Genomic DNA, 17,219 nt, shown 5'->3' with positions numbered 1-17,219 from the left:
ATGCTTTTTGACGGATTCCCTGCAGTAAGAGTGACACTAATAATGCTCTGTATGACTGATTCCCAACAGTAAGAGTGACACTAATAATGCTCTGTATGACTGATTCCCAACAGTAAGAGGGACACTAATAATGCTCTACGACAGAATCACTACAGTAAGGGTGACACTAAGGATGCTCAATAGGAAGGGTTTTTGCCAGTTAAAGTGACACTAACGATGCGTAACAGTAGGAATCCCAGCATCATCAGTGCATGCAGCCAGACATTGTGAGCAAAAACAGTCCAAGTAAAATTAGTATTTCTTACTTGGCTCATTTTAGACCTCAGTCATAGAAAACAGCTATCACATCAGAACATGCTAAATAAGGAACAATAATAATGAGAGAACTTACTGCATAAAGCGGACTCATTTACTCACTCACATTACAAATCATGTAAGTTTATAGGAAATATCAGCGTCAGCAAACAACAATCCTAGAGAGGAGTAAGAGGCCATTGCAGTGGGAATGGAAGAGAGTCACTACGTAGCCACCCATAGTTGATTGCTACAGTAATAGCCGGGTTTATCCAGAACTAATAATAATTAGAATAACCAATCTAAGGTAGATGGCAATCAGCTAGGAGTGCAATGGAGAATGTAATCTGTTACATCTGATTGCATTGAGGGCCATGTAACCATCTCTGATTTTTTTGTGGTTTTTTTGTGTGAACAGTAAATATTTTATGCTTCACTTGGCTGTTATAAGTTGCATTATGGAAATACCGCTGGATAAAACGAATTGTTCTTAGTGTTTATCTACATTTCAGCCCTTGAAGCCTGCTGGCGAAATGCTTGTGGCTCACTAGGAAAGGACGTTCCCCATTGAAGCATGCCGGCAGATTGCTCATGGCTCGCTAGCAGTGGACTCAACCCCCCCCCCCCTTCTCCTGAAGAATGCCGGCGGATTGCTCATGGCTCGCTAGGAGTGGACTCAACCCCCCCCTTCTCCTGAAGAATGCCGGCGGATTGCTCATGGCTCGCTAGGAGTGGACTCAACCCCCCCCTTCTCCTGAAGAATGCCGGCGGATTGCTCATGGCTCGCTAGGAGTGGACTCAACCCCCCCCTTCTCCTGAAGAATGCCGGCGGATTGCTCATGGCTCGCTAGGAGTGGACTCAACCCCCCCCTTCTCCTGAAGAATGCCGGCGGATTGCTCATGGCTCGCTAGGAGTGGACTCAACCCCCCCCTTCTCCTGAAGAATGCCGGCGGATTGCTCATGGCTCGCTAGGAGTGGACTCAACCCCCCCCTTCTCCTGAAGAATGCCGGCGGATTGCTCATGGCTCGCTAGGAGTGGACTCAACCCCCCCTTCTCCTGAAGAATGCCGGCGGATTGCTCATGGCTCGCTAGGAGTGGACTCAACCCCCCCTTCTCCTGAAGAATGCCGGCGGATTGCTCATGGCTCGCTAGGAGTGGACTCAACCCCCCCTTCTCCTGAAGAATGCCGGCGGAATGCTTGCGGCTCGCTGGGAGAGGATGTCCCCCGCGAAGCATGTCGGCGAATTGCTCGTGGCGTGCAAGGAGAGGATTCCCCCCCCCCAAGAAAGCCGGCAGAATGCTTTTGGACTCGCTGGGAGAGGACTTCCAACCGCGAAGCATGCCGGTGGATTGCCAGGAGAGGACTTCCCATTATGAAGCATGCCAGTGACAGCACAACTCACCTGTCCAGTGGTGTAGTTGTTGACGATGACCGCCAGGATGAAGGCCGTCATTGTGCGATGCTCCGCCTGCAACACAAACACAACTCTCCGCATTAATACAGATGCCCAGAATCGCTCAAACACAAAGTTAAAAGTGGGGGGAGGTCAGGGAAGATGGGGGAGGGGCAAAGCAGAAAGTACTATAATAGTACTGTCATATATATATTTTTCTCTGTTTTCCCCTTCAAAGTCAGAGACTGCACAATTATTTTTGGAACTGACTAGACAGGACATATGTCTTTCTATTTTAAAATTACAGCTACCTAGAAATTTCCAAAACTGGCAGTATGCTTAAACTGCCAGTCTTCGCAACCATGGCAACTGTCCTTTTGGCGGTTAAGACCGCCTTGAAACTCTCATCCTATCCAGGGGCAATTAGCTGCACATGGCAGGCCCCATCTTGAACACCTAATCAATCAATGACCGATGTAATGTCTGATTGCGCTGCCCGGAAGCTCCCTTCCACACTGAGTAGCACACGCATGCTCAGTGTGAAGTTAATTATGCTGCTGGTGGTAAAATAATAAATATCTCCGCTTCCACACATCCTACACTCCCCAAATTTTCAGGGTAGGGAGGAGACCCCCCGAACTACCTCTATGCCAAATTGCAGCCCCAGAGCCCCGCTGGCTCAGAAGATGGATTAGAGAAATCTATCTCGGGAACCAGCGGGTCTTGGGGGCTACAATTTGGCATAGAGGTAGTTCGAGGGGTTCCCTCCCTACCCTGAAAATTTGGGATGTGTAGGATGTGTGGAAGCGGATATATTTAGTATTTTACCACCAGCAGCATAATTAAATAGGAAATGTGGCCGCACAGTCTCCTACTGCGCATGCGGGGCAGCGCAAATTAACAGGCAGCGCAATCAGACACAACACCGGCAGCAAATTGTGGCCCTCCTGTCAGTCAGTCAGAAACGTAGTTAAATGACTGTGTTTTTCATGCACAAAAACGCCACAATATCCTCATCTTAAAATAATGTTTGGTGTTAACTCTTGTGTAATGCTAGAAACCAATGGATTGTTGCTTCCGCGACAAAAGTATAATGTAGATAGTGAAAACAATTTATATGTAGGTAGGTAGGTAGATAGGTGTGTGTGTGTGTGTGTGTGTGTGTGCGTGCGTGCACACGCTTTAGTCGGTCGGATGCGGCGTTAGATTGATGGCCCCTAGCGTTGCACTAAACCGTGCAGCACTTCAGCAAGCAGTTGCCAGGCAGCAGTGAGCAGTTGTGAGCGTTTGAGAGGCATTTCACTGCCTATCAAGTGTCCGTGGAAAAGAGGCCTTAGATTTTCAAGAGATTTCATGGTAAAATCGATTGAAAATCTTTGTGCCGTGTATCAGGAGAATCGACGGGCAGTTGAACTGTGGGCTCAGTAAGCAGTTGCCAGGAAGCAGTGAGCAGTTGCCAGGAAGCAGTGAGCAGTTGTCAGGCAACAGCAAGCAGTTGTGAGAGTTTTGAGAGGCATATCACTGCCCATCAACAGTCCGTGGAAAAAAGGCCTAAGGCAACACGATACGTTTTTTGCGGTCAATTCTCAGCGCGATCTATTAACCATTCAATTCTCTGCTTGATTCTCTTATCTTCCGCTAGTTTTTCTTATCTTTTTTCCATTCAGCAGAAAAGAATCGAGGGGAGAATCGGACATGGCGGAATTTTATCTATCGAAGGCATCTATCAATGATTCTGCCGCAAAAACGAAACGTTTGTTCCCAGCATTAATGAGCTTCTCACTGACCTCCCCTAGTGGGCACAAGAGTAGCAATGGATTTTATTACCCTTTTAATTGTTGTACTAATGGAAAGCGATGATATTGCTACACGCACCACTTTCCATTGAGATAAAACAAATGACCACACTGAATGAAAATTGTTAAACATTTGCTAGAATGCGGCGCCTTTTCCACAGGCAGTTGACAGGCAGTGAAATGCCTCTCAAACTCTCACAACTGCTTGCTGTTGCCTGGTAACTGCTTGATGAACGCACAGCCGTAAGGACTCTTTTTCCACAGGCAGCTAAACTGCACACTAAGTGAGCAGTTACCAAGCAGTTGCCAGGCAGCAGCAAGCAGTGCAGTTGCCAGGCGGCAGCAGCAAGCAGTTGCCAGAGTTTGACAGTGTTTTTACTGTCTAGCAACTGCTTGCGTGAAAGGGCCCTAAGGTCTCATGCCCTAAGACCTCATGTCCACGTGCAGTTGATAGGCAGTGAAAAGTCTCTCAAACTTTCACAACTGCTTGCTTCTGTCTTGTAACTGCTCACTGCTGCCTGGTAACTGCTTGCTGAACGCACAGTTCAACTGCCTGTGGAAATGAGCCCTCAGAGTGAAAAATCCTACAAAACTCAGTTTTTATTTAACAATTTTCAATCACTAACAAAAAAAATTACGAAATTGAAACTGCAACATGGTACATCCAAATGTGCTTTCCACCAACATAATTAATCAAAAGCAAAATTAATTGTTTTTCTGAAATACGAGTGATGCTTATTAAGCTTTCTCCCCTGCTACATTTCTCAAAAGTTGCCTGTTAGATTGCCATGTGTGGCCAGCATTTCAAGGAATCTAAAGTGAAAGGGATATGGAGGGTGACATTTTTTCACCGTCATCCTAGTGTCCTGCTGATCTTTTGCCTCTAATATATTTAGCCATAAACCCTGTACAAGCATGCAGATCAGATGTTCCTGACAAAAATCTGTGAAGATTAGCTGCATGCTTGTTTCAGGTGTGTGATTCAGACACTACTGACCCTAGAATTAGCCTCTGGACTGCCAGGCAACTTGCATGGTTTAATAGGGCATCAATATGGCAGCCTCCATATATCTTTTACTTCAGGTTCCCCTTAAAGTACACCTGACCTGAGGCAGAGCTAGGTAAGGTAAGCACAGAGGTATGTTCATGCTGGGTCCCCACAAATCTGTGCGTTGTTTGTTCTCTCCTCCTTCCTTCTGGCCCCCGTTATCACACACTTTTTTTTTTAACAGGAAGAGGCGGGTTTGCAGCAATGTTCCCTCCTATTATCCACTTCTCTGCCTCCTTAGGGGAGTGAATGGGGCAGAGAAGAGGAGGGAATGGGTGGGTGATAGGAGGGACCATCACAGCAAGTAGTTAGTGTATTTGGGAGAAGCAAAATATACAAAAATCCCTGCAGGTGCACCACAAACACCAAGCTCAAAGTCAAAATAATTAATCAGGGATATACCAAAGACACGGAAGATCAAAAATTGAAAAATTACTTTTTCTTTTTTATTTGCAAAAAGGTGCAGAAATATGTACACAAAATCTTTAATCACGTAAAAAAGTGCATATAATTGATTGAAAAAAAGGCAACAACATCGATTTGTTTCGGGTTGGTAACCCTTCTTCAGGCCTTTAAATATTTAGTGAACATCTGCACAGTTGGAATACAAGGTAGAAACTCATCTGGTCAAATATAAAGCCAGGGCAGACCACCACAAGATCAAACAAAGAGCCGCATGGAGACCGGACATCCACCCTGTTTGGATGTCCGGTCTCCATGCGGCTCTTTGTTTGATCTTGTGGTGGTCTGCCCTGGCTTCATATTTGACCAGATGAGTTTCTACCTTGTATTCCAACTGTGCAGATGTTCACTATATATTTAAAGAGACACTGAAGCGAAAAAAAAAATGATGATATTATGATTTGCATGTGTAGTACAGCTAAGAAATAAAACATTAAGATCAGATACATCAGACTAATTGTTTCCAGTACAGGAAGAGTTGAGAAACTCCAGTTGTTATCTCTATGCAAAAAATGCTATTAAGCTCTCTGACTAAGTTAGTCCTGGAGAGGGCTGTTATCTGACTTTTATTATCTCAACTGTAAGTGAACTGTTTACTTTTCCTCTGCCAGAGGAGAGGTCATTAGTGCACAGACTGCTCTGAAAAACTCATTTTGAATGCTGAGTGTTGTGTAATCTGCACATATTATAGGATAATGCAATGTTAGAAAAAACACTATATACCTGAAAATAAAAATGAGAATATTTTCTTTGCTGCTAATCTTCTAGTAATTATTCATAGTACACAACCAATTCACTATATCATATTTTTTTTTTCGCTTCAGTGTCTCTTTAAAGGCCTGAAGAAGGGTTACCAACCCGAAACAAATCGATGTTGTTGCCTTTTTTTCAATCAATTATATGCACTTTTTTACGTGATTAAAGAATTTGTGTACATATTTCTGCACCTTTTTGCAAATAAAAAAGAAAAAGTAATTTTTCAATTTTTGATCTTCCGTGTCTTTGGTATATCCCTGATTAATTATTTTGACCATCACAGCAAAGCTCGCCTCTTCCTGTATGAAAATTTGACCAAAAGTCAGATTGATTTCATTAATCTGATCGGCTTGGTTAGGAGATTTTAGTCCATTAGTGGTCCCAAACGATCATTTCCGATTGCTCATAAGAAGAATCGTTCGTATGTAATCTTTCGGCAAATTGTATTGGTAATGGCCACCTTTAGAGATTAGCCAAAATTCCGTGAATGAGGTTACTTCGGGGGCGCATTGCTACGCTGCATGCCCCGCGTAAGTGTAATTCGGGGCTTTAGCGGCTGCCAGACCCCGAATTTAATTTACCTCCAAGTTGCGACAACTCGGAAGGGGGATAGCATTTAACACCACCGCAGAGTTTAGCGTCAGCATGGAGAGCCATCATTCGGACTGGCGCAGAGACGCCATGTACTCAAAATTCTGTATTCTGCGTACATTTCTGTTCTACAGAAGTGGGCAGGTGAAAAGCCAATTAGGATTGTCAACCAACAATAAATAACTTGACAGAAGTTAAAGTGAACCTCCGGACTAAAAATCTACTCAGCAGCACTGAAAAGGCTTGGTGTTTCTTTAACAGTTTCACAGCATCAGAACTTTGTTTTTCATTCCTAAGCATCATTTTTAGCTGCATTTTTATCTTAGCTCCTCCCATCAAAGAAAACTGCCCGGGCTTTTTTTCCCTGATGCTGTGCAGAGCATGATGGGATTTCCTATGTTGTTATTCACTTTGCCTAGAAACTGGGAGGGGTGATCAGCACACAGGACAGTTGGAACTGTGTCTCATGCTCCCTGTCACCTCCTTTCAACCAAAAAGATGGCTGCCCTCATGAAATCAAACATTTGCCTGTTCTTTTAAAACCGGGTGGGTAAGAGATTATAATACCTATCTATTTGCATTAACATAACTAATGTAACTTAAAGGGGAACTTCAGCCTAAACAAACATACTGTCATCAAGTTACATTAGTTATGTTAATTAGAATAGATAGGTAATATGATATCTTACCCACCCTGTTTTAAAAGAACAGGTAAATGTTTGTGATTCATGGGGGCTGCCATCTTTGTCATGGGGGCAGCCATCTTTTTGGTTGAAAGGAGGTGACAAGGAGCAGGAGACACAGTTCTAACTGTCCTGTGTCCTGATTACCCCTCCCAGCTGCACACGCTAGGCTTAAACTGTCAAATTAAAAATGTAAAAAAAAAAAAAATAAAAAAAAAAAAAATTCCACCAAAACAGCAGAAGGAGAACAACATCATCAGAAATCCCATCATGCTTTGCACAGCATCAGGGGAAAAATGCCCGGGCAATTTTCTTCTGTGCAGCTAAAAATGAGGCTTGTATAAGAGAAACAAAGTTCTGATGCTGTGAAACTGTTAAAGAAACACCAAGCATTTTCAGTGCTGCTGAGTCGATTTTTAGTCCGGAGGTTAACTTTAATGACAGTATGTTTGTTTAGGCTGAAGTTCCCCTTTAAATACTGTAGGGGAGTCGGGGGGAAAGGAGTTGAACTTACCCGGGGCTTCTAATGGTCCCCTGCAGACATCCTGTGCCCGCGCAGCCACTCACCGATGCTCTGGCCCCGCCTCCGGTTCACTTCTGGAATCTCCGACTTTGAAGTCTGAAAACCACTGCGCCTGCGTTGCCGTGTCCTCGCTCCCGCTTATGTCTCCAGGAGCGTACTACACAGGCCCAGTGACACGGCAACGCAGGCGCAGTGGTTTTCAGACTTTAAAGTCTGAAATTCCAGAAGTGAACCGGAGGTGGGGCCAGAGCATCGGTGAGTGACTGCGCAGGCACAGGATGTCTGCGGGGGACCATCAAAAGCAGCGGGTAAGTTCAACTAATTTTCTCCCGACCATCCCCCTACAGTATTCCTTTAAAGGAATCCCGAGGTGAGAGGGATATGGAGGCTGCCATATTTATTTCCTTTTAAAGAGACACTGAAGCGGAATTTTTTTTTTCTGATATAATGAGTTGTATGTGTAGTACAGCTAAGAAATAAAACATCAGGAGCAGAGACATGAGTCTAATATGGTTTCCAGTACAGGAAGAGTTAAGAAACTCCAGTTATCTATGCAAAAGAGCCATTGAGCTCCACGACTTTCAAAGTCGCAAAGAGCTCTGTCTTCTAAAGCTTGTTATCTCAACTGTCAGTCATTGTATTTTCTTTTTCTCTGCAGAGGACAGGTTCACTGCCCTGCTCTGCAAAATCATGTAGAATGCTGAGTAGTGTGTAAACTGCAAATATTTGAGAATGATATACTATATAACTGAAAATAAAAATATGAGAATATTCTCTTTGCTACTAATGTTCTAGTAATTATCCGTACTACACAACTAATTCATTATATCAAAAAAAAATTTCGCTTCAGTGTCTCTTTAAACAATACCAGTTGCGTGGCAGTCCTCTTGATCCTGTGTCCCTAATAATTTTAGCCATAGCCATAGACCTTGAACAAGCATGTGCAGATCAGGTACTCTGAGTCAACTCAGGTTTTACTGGATTAGCCATATGCCTGCTCCGGGGTTTTGACTCAGATGCTATGTATGCCAAAAAAATCAACAGGTCTGTCAGGCAACTGGCATTGTTTACAAGGAAATGAATATGGCAGCCTCCATGTCACTCTCACCTCGGGTGTCCTTTAAGTTTATGGCAATTAATTGATTAAATGTTCTTGTTTCCACTGTAGCGGTGCGGAATCGCCTGGATTCTACCGCTGAAGAAATCGCATGCGGCTGCGTTTCTCCATGCGGATTTCCCCGCGATTTCGCATGGCAAGGAGCCATGCAAATTTAACCATGTCACTGCCTGTGTTAAGTTCCATTGGCTTTCATGCGAAATCGCATGCGAAATCGCGGGGAAATCCGCATGACAAAGCCGCATGCGATTTCCCTATTAAATACATTAGCGGCGATTCGCCCGCATTCCTGCCGCACGCGAATCTGCACGACCCTGTCGTGCAGATTTTCCCCGCACCGAAAAACGCCGCCGCCGCACACGTGGAAACAGCCCCATCCACTAACATTAAGTAAGCGAATCCGCATGCAGTGCCCGCATGCGGATTCGCTATAGTGGAAACGAGCCCTACTGTCCTATCAACTCTCCCACTCCTGCAGATGAGAAAGTGAATTTTTGCCCAGGCCTGGTCTGCACTGGTGCCTGAGATCTTGTGGGAGTGTTTAGAGGCGGAGAGAATGGCAGGAAGCACTCTCTGGACGCTGCTAAGACAACAAATATGGCAGCTCTGTAGTGCATAAAGGAAGACCATGAGATACTAGTCATTCAAAGCTAATACTAATTATCTGCCAATTTATTTTGCTTGGAACTGGACCAGAGAGATCAGAAACTGCATTTGATTGGTCCTTTTCCAAGGTGCAGAAACTTGCATCAACTCAGAATCATTAGCAAGTCATTGACTGCCACACAGGAAACGGATGTCCGGAGGAAAGAAGGAAAATGATGCTTTTCAGATTACGATTCTCCTTCTCCAAATTTAATCGGAGTTAAAACGCTTTTGGAAAGAATTTATAGATTTCATATATTTTTTAGTACTTAACATAAAAACATATATATTATAGATTATACATTCTCTTTAAAGCAAACCGTTAAGTAAGGGAAAAGTTCTGCTTTATTTATAAAATTGCCATAGTACAAGTCTTCAGGACTGACAGAAAGCTGAAAATGCTGCTCTTTGCAACTGTGGCAACAGTACTCCAAACTGCTGCCATGGTTGCAGATGACACAGGGAAGAATTACTGGACACTACTGTATATTTACTGATCACAGCGTAGGTGGGCCTCCTACCTTGCCCATAACCCCATTTACAGCCACACAGTTACCCTTGCTGCTATTGTTAAGTCAATGTAAGAATACGGCCCTACCCCACTTTCATGATTACCTGAACTTAAAAGTATACCCCAAAGGCCGCACCTAGTAGTACTCTAGCCAGCTGCTTATCAGGTGATAGGAGCTACTTCCTGTTTAGCAACTAGCCTATCAGGTGGTAGGTGATACTTGCTGTTTAGCAACTAGCTAAGCAGATGATAGGAGCTACTTCCGATTAAGTGAGTAGCTGATAAGGTGGTAGGAGCTACTTCCTGTTTAGCAACTAGCTGATCAGGTGATAGGAGCTATTTCCTGTTTAGTGAGTAGCTGATCAGGTGATAGGAGCTACTTCCTGTTTAGCAACTAACTGATCTGGTGATAGGAGCTACTTCCTGTTTAGCAACTAATTAATCAGGTGATAGGAGCTACTTCCTGTTTAGTGAGTAGCTGATCAGGTGATAGGAGCTACTTCCTGTTTAGCATCTAGCTGATCAGGTGATAGGAGCTACTTCCTGTTTAGCAACTAGCTGATCAGGTGATAGGAGCTACATCCTGCTTAAGCTGGCCACTAACGATCCAATTTCTAGCGAAAAATCGTTCGAGCGATCAGAAATTCTGATCGGACGAAAAATCGTTCACTACACCATCAACTAATCAATCATTGCTTCCTATCTATCACGACCACCAAGAAAATCCAAATTTTCGTTCGACAAAAATTCATTCGGGCGACATTTTTTTCACTCCTTCATAATTGATTGTGTCCACCAATGGAGATTATTTACAATCAATCCGATCAGAATTTCTGATCGCTCGAACGATTTTTCACTAGAAATTGGACCATTAGTGGCCAGCTTTACAGTATTTTTAAATCCCTTCTCATAGGACAACAAGCCTATACGTCAAGTAACACAGTGCTCCTAGGCATAGTGATAGTGAAAACATTCTGGGGTAAAAGGATCTTTTACTACACAAGTGTCACATTTGTTTTGGAAATATATGTTAAAGCACACTTGAAGTGAGGAAGATATGGTGGCTGTCATATTTACCTCCTTTTAAACAATACCAGTTGCCTGGCATCCTGCGGATCTCTGTGGCTGCAGTAGTGTTTCAATCACACACCTGAAACAAGCATGCACCTAATCTTGTCAGACTTCAGTCAGAAACCCCTGATCTGATGCACGCTTGTTCAGGTTCTATGGCTGAACGTATTAGAGGCAGAAGATCAGCAGGACAGCCAGGCAATGTGCATTGTTTAAAAGGAAATAAATATGGCAGCCTTATATCACTCTCACTTCAAGTGTGCTTGAAAGACAACCTGGTTTGCTTTAAAGAAGAATTTCACAAGAAATAACAAACAAGGATATTTATGATAGAGATATTCAATGCAGGTTTACCGAGTTATTTTTAGTTTGTCTTCTGGGGAAATTATCAGCAGTCAGGTCATTCTTTTCCTCCCACAACCCAAATACATACTGGTAGGCAATCAGGCTGCCCCCCTAAAGAAAAAAAGATCAGTAAAAAAATAAAAAGAAAACTGGCCCTAGACTGTAGGAGAGACATGAGATAGTGAGCACTGCTGAGGAACAGTTACAGAAGAGTTATACATCGTTACACATTTGCTATACATCCTGCATATACTGTACATGTCACACTGCTTTCTATATGTAGGAAGTACGGTACATGTTTTAAGCCCCATCTACATAGGGAGATGTTGTAGCGCGCCTCTTCCGCGTCCCCGCTCGCCGCTGGATTCGATTCCCCGTTCGTCCCCGCTTATCTTCCGCTCGATTCCCTGCCATTGTCCCCTCGCGGGGAACGAGCAGGGAATCGGCGGTGAGGAGATCCGTCCTGTCGGATCTTATCAATCAGCGGCTCGATTGATAAGGAACATCGCGGCCGCATCTAGGCTGTGGAGCTGCAATGATGTCAGATACAATCCGTAGCGCCACACTGATCTTAGAGTAATCGGCGGGGCTGAAAACTGTCATGTGATTAGGGTTATGGGAGGGGCCAGGGCCAAGTGCTGTCACATGGTCAGAGTAATGGGAGAGGCCCGGGCTAACAAGCGACTTTCTGTGCTGTCCTGTGATTAGGGCAATGGGAGGGGCCACAGCTGAGTGCTGTCACATGATCACAGTAATGGGAGAGGCCCGGTGTTGTGTCTGATTACGCTGCCTTTGGATTTGCGCTGCCGCGCATGCGCAGTAGGAGACTGTGCGGCCACATTTCCTATTTAATTATGCTGATGGTAAAATACTAAATATCTCTGCTTCTTCACATCCTACACTCCCCAAATTTAAGGGTAGGGAGGGAACCCCCAGAACGACCTCTATGCCAAATTGCAGCCCCCGAAACCCACTGGTTCCCGAGATAGGTTTCTCTAATCTATCTCCTGAACCAGCGGGGCTCGGGGGCTGCAATTTGGCATATAAGTCGTCCGGGGGATCCTCTACCTACCCTGAAAATTTGCTGAGTGTAGGATGTGTGGAAGCGGAGATATTATTTTACCATCAGCAGCATAATTACCTTCACACTGAGCATGCGTGCTACTCTGTATGGAAGGGAGCTTCCGGGCAGCGCAATCAGACATTACACCGGGCTAACAAGCGACTTTCTGTGCTGTTCTGTGATTAGGACAATGGGAGGGGCCACAGCTGAATGCTGTCACATGGTCAGAGTAATGGGAGAGGCCCTGGCTAACAAGTGACTGCTCTGCGCTGTCATGTGATTAGGGTTATGGGAGGGGCCAGGACTCAGTGCTATCACATGATCAGAGCAATGGGAGAGACCCTAGGTAAAGAGTGACTGTGCTGTAATGGGATTAGGGTTATGGGAGGGGCCAGGGCTCAGAGTTGTCAAATCGTCAGAGTAATGTGAGGAGTTAGGGCAGAAATATAACTGTTCTGTGTTGTCATGTGATCAGGGTAATAGGGAGGGGCCAGGGCTGAAAAGTGACTACTCTGTGCTGCCACGTGATCAGGATAATGGAAGGGGCATGGATTAAAGAGTGACAACACTGTGCTGTCACATGATTAGTGTTATGGGAGGGGTGGGGCTAAAGAGTATCAGTTCTGTGCTGTCATGTGACTGGGTAATGGGAGCAGTCAGCACTATGCTGTCATGTGACTAGTTTAAGGGGAGAGGTCATTGGTCAGTGTACTGTTATTTGACAAATGATGCTGGATAAGGCTGCTATCATGGCCAACACATACCTCCCAACTTTTTGAGATGAGAAAAGGGACACTTAAGCCACACCCCTGCCATACCCCTGGCCATGCCCCCACCACGCCCCTAGTCACACATACCATAAAGATTTCATAAGAAAAATATGTTGTTTTATAATTCAAACCACACTGGTCCTTTCTATCCTGATTAATTTTCCTTCATAGTAACATTTTAAAATTAGTAATACATCAATTTAAAGGATGGGAATAAAGTTTAGAGTCACACATTTTTAGTATAGAAATATATATATTAATATAGAAAGTGGGACAAAGTTCTGAAAGAGGGACAAATGAGGGGGAAAGAGGGACAGGGCTCGCAAAAAGGGACTGTCCCTCCGAAAGAGGGACAGTTGGGAGCTATGGCTAACAACCACCACGCAATCACTAGTTAACTACTTGGGGATTTTATTTCTTACGTTGACCACTGCGGTGAAAATATGTTTCTTTATGCACACTCCTTCATATGCAGCTTCTAATTCATGTATAACAGCAGAAAACGATCCTTAGTGTATCATAAAAATCATTTAATTTGTAAATATGAGATCCCCCTCTTTACTTGGTCTATTTCCCAACTGACAGACCGTCTAATCGCCATAACAATCTCTGCACCCACCTGCTGACCAGTCTATTACTGAAAATAAATCAGGATTTATTGGATGGAAAATAACCAAGTGAAAAGGGGGATTCCTGGCCACGCCTACAGTCCTGCAACAGTTTAGGAGAGAAGAGATCTGAAAAATTAACATTTCTGAGCTTTTGAAAAAAAAAAAAACCCCAAAAAAACAAACACACAAATTGTAAATTGAGAACTAGTTATTCTGCTGTAAAGATAACAGATGCTGTAAAGATGCCAACAAGATACTAATAATTCTAAAAAATGTAATGCAAATGATATGAAGCAAAATCTGCAGGAAGTTAATGTGATTGGAGCAAACCCAAGCGGCTCAGGATTTGCATGAAAGCCAAAACTAGTAACATCTTACTGGCCATCGCTGTTCTGTGGCTATAGCTACAGGTCTACCAGAATGTCAGTCTGTACTTACCGGCATGTAAGGATCTGCCAGGACGGACAGGAAATACTTGTGCCCATTATCTTTCACCAGGTCCGCTTGGCACGACTAAGGTGGAAAGAGACAGGAGAGATAATGATTTAGTAGAGGACAAGTTATCATTAGTAAAATCGAGAAGGGTGGAGGCGGCACTGCAGGGATATGCTGTCATATAGCGGGCTCTGAACAGATCATTAGATCAATTTATTACAGTAAGCAGGCAGCACTACCATCCATGAGGGTTTAAAGTGTAACTGTCAGGAATAAAATCAATTCTTTATTTTTATCTGGTAAACAAGTAATAAGGCTGTTAACCAGGCAATCCAAAAGTTAAAATCACTATTACTTTTCTTGTTGATAAATGATCATTCCCCAGTTTACCTGACTCTTATTTGGTACACACAAAATTTGGTAGGCAAAAAGGAAGTTGCAAGGCATGCAGGGTAGACCTTTTTTGCTGCTCTACTTCCCCTCAGACTTAACTAATGCAGCCTGATTGGCTGAAGCCTCTTTCCCTCCGGTTTTCCCCTCCCACACCTCTGTTCCTCTCTGATTGGCCAATATTTCTCATGCTGAGACAATGCACTTTCAATAGTGAAGGGCGGGCAAATCAGGCAGAAGAGAGTAAGGAAGGAAATGACATCAGGGCTGGCTTCAAAATAGCCACACTTAAAACAGGAAATGCTAAGAAGGATTTTTGCTTTTTTTACTGTAAAAAAAAAAAAAAATCACTAAAATCAAAACGTGGACAGTGCAATACATATGTTATGTAAGTAGTGCAAGTATTTATCTACTTATATATGTTTATTTTTTCTGAGATAGTATGGCTGACAACTCCTCTTTAAAGCAGACCTGAACTGTGCAAGAGTTCAGGTCCACTTTAAGCCCGGCCGCCAATTCACACAGTCCCGCTATTCTTCTGAGCCTGGCACCCATTCTTCCAGCAGCAGTCCCATTGGTAACACCCAGTAAAGACAAACCTATTTAACAGCATTAAAGGGCAATGGAAACAAGAGGTATGTGGAGGCTGCCATATTTCCTACTTATTTCCTTTTAAGCTACACCAGTTGCCTGGCAGCCCTGCTGATCCTCTGCCTCTAATACTTTTAGCCATAGACCCTGAACAAGCATGCAGCAGATTCGTTGTTTCTGACATTGTCAGCAGGGCTGTGGAGTCGGAGTCGAGGACTTGGAGCAATTTTGGGTACCTGGAGTCAGAGTCAGCGTTTTCATAAACTGAGGAGTCGGGAGTTGGAGTCAGATGATTTTTGTACCAAATCCACAACCCTGGTAAGTATTAGATTAAGGCCTCTTTCACAGTGGGACGTTGTGTTTGATGCAACGTTATAGTCGCACAACGTGCCCCTAACGCAGCGCATGTAGGTTATAAAATTGGCCGTTATTTTGCATATCGTTATGTGTCTCTTGGTGCGCCGTTTTCGTCGCATACTCATGGAACGAAAACGGCGCATGCGTTACATTTAAAAAACAAAAAAACAAAAACCTTACTGAGCATGTGCAACACACAACGCAGCAAATGTATTGCTAAATGCACAGCATGCAGTACTTTCTAAATATTGCTACACGTTACACACAACGCAATGTGTGCACTGTGAATGTCGCACACACTTTGTATTGCTGTGCGTTAGAAAATGTTCCAACGCAGACTAACGTGCGACTAACGTCGCTTGTGAAAGAGGCCTAAAGGATACCCGAAGTGACATGTGACATGATGAGATAGATATGTGTATGTACAGTGCCTAGCACACAAATATCTATGCGGTGTTCCTTTTTCTCTTTCTCTGCCTGAAAGAGTTAAATATCAGGTATGTAAGTGGCTGATTCAGTCCTGACTCACACAGGAAGTGACTACAATGTGACCCTTACGGATAAGAAATTCCAACTGTAAAAGACTTCCCTCGCAGAAAATGGCTTCTGAGAGCAGGAAAGAGATAAAAAGGGCCAATAGTTCATAGATTTTAGCTCTGGTATACTTCAATGAATGTGTCATTGAGCAAAAACAATAAAACAGTTAAAACTTAAAAAGGAGTCACAGCCATTTTGGGTAACTGGAGTCGAAGTCAGTGGTTTCATAAACTCGTCAGGAGTCGCATGATTTTTTGTACAGACTCCACAGTCCTGGGCATTGGTCTACAGATCAGACCCCGCCAGGTTCACTGCAGGAAACAGGCACTGGTCGGGAGTCGGATGATTTTTGTGCTAAATCCACAGCCCTGGTAAATAATTAGACTAAGGAGTTGGAGTCAGAACCATTTTGGGTACCTGGAGTCGGAGTTGGAGTCAGTGGTTTCATAGACTGAGAAGTCGGAGTTGGATGATTTTTGTACCGACTCCACAGCCCGATTGTCAGATCTGATAAGATTAGCTGCAAGTTTGTTTCTGGTGTGATTCAGACACTACTGCAGCCAATTAGATCAGGAAATAAATATGGCAGCCTCCATATCCCTCTTTCTTCAGTTGCCCACATACCTCTTGCTACAGTTGTCCTTTAAGTGCCCTACAAGAAATTAAACACTCATCAATGGTATTGCCAGGTGCCTGCTTACTATCCAGTTTCCAGGTCTGTTAGTTGTTGGTGTATCGGGGACGGATGGGAATATTGCCCCACGATTATGAGGTTCTGTGGTTGGGGCTTCTACTTACACTGTCCACAGCCAGGATTTTGGCCCAAATGAACACCAGCAGCGGTCGCAGCTCTCGGGCTGAGCTCTGCAGTAGTTTCAGCACGTAGGGGAAGATGCCCACCGACAGGGCCTGCAAAGAGAGAACAGATATGAAGACAATGCTTGCCCAACGAGGCTAGGAGGTAAACAAGAGGCGGGCGTTTTGATGGCAGAGATCAGGAAAACGGCAGTTTATTGCTGGGATGTCAGAAACCCTCTGCCCCCTCAACCTCTGGACAAGAGATACCCACACCTTCCATCTACCTCTTATAGGTACCCATACATTACTAGATTGTCCTGCTAGAGTAACCATTCAACCATTAGATCATTTTATTGGAGCGGGGGAGAATAATGTTCCACTCTGCCCGATTGACGAAAATTAGCCGATATCTGGTCAAATCAACCAATT

The 17,219-nt window shown here is 44.0% G+C and overlaps 1 protein-coding gene across 2 annotated transcripts in view; it reads right to left on the bottom strand.

The window, feature by feature from the left end:
* Positions 1-17,219, bottom strand: part of RPTOR (regulatory associated protein of MTOR complex 1) — a 411,258-nt gene that overhangs the window by 66,829 nt on the left and 327,210 nt on the right. Inside the window, exons 13-16 of one of the 2 annotated variants that reach the window (XM_068263876.1) lie at positions 16,791-16,901; positions 14,121-14,195; positions 11,248-11,349; positions 1,700-1,765 (exon numbers count right to left, since the gene is read on the bottom strand). In XM_068263876.1, the coding sequence (XP_068119977.1) occupies positions 1,700-1,765; positions 11,248-11,349; positions 14,121-14,195; positions 16,791-16,901 (354 nt within the window). The remainder of the gene's footprint in view (positions 1-1,699; positions 1,766-11,247; positions 11,350-14,120; positions 14,196-16,790; positions 16,902-17,219) is intronic. The other variant, XM_068263877.1, reaches the window with a different exon arrangement.

Source organism: Hyperolius riggenbachi, chromosome 12 (assembly GCF_040937935.1).
Source record: "Hyperolius riggenbachi isolate aHypRig1 chromosome 12, aHypRig1.pri, whole genome shotgun sequence".
Lineage (NCBI taxonomy): Eukaryota > Metazoa > Chordata > Amphibia > Anura > Hyperoliidae > Hyperolius > Hyperolius riggenbachi.
The sequence above is the reverse complement of the archived record's forward strand: the minus strand, read 5'-3'. Positions and strand labels throughout refer to the sequence as shown.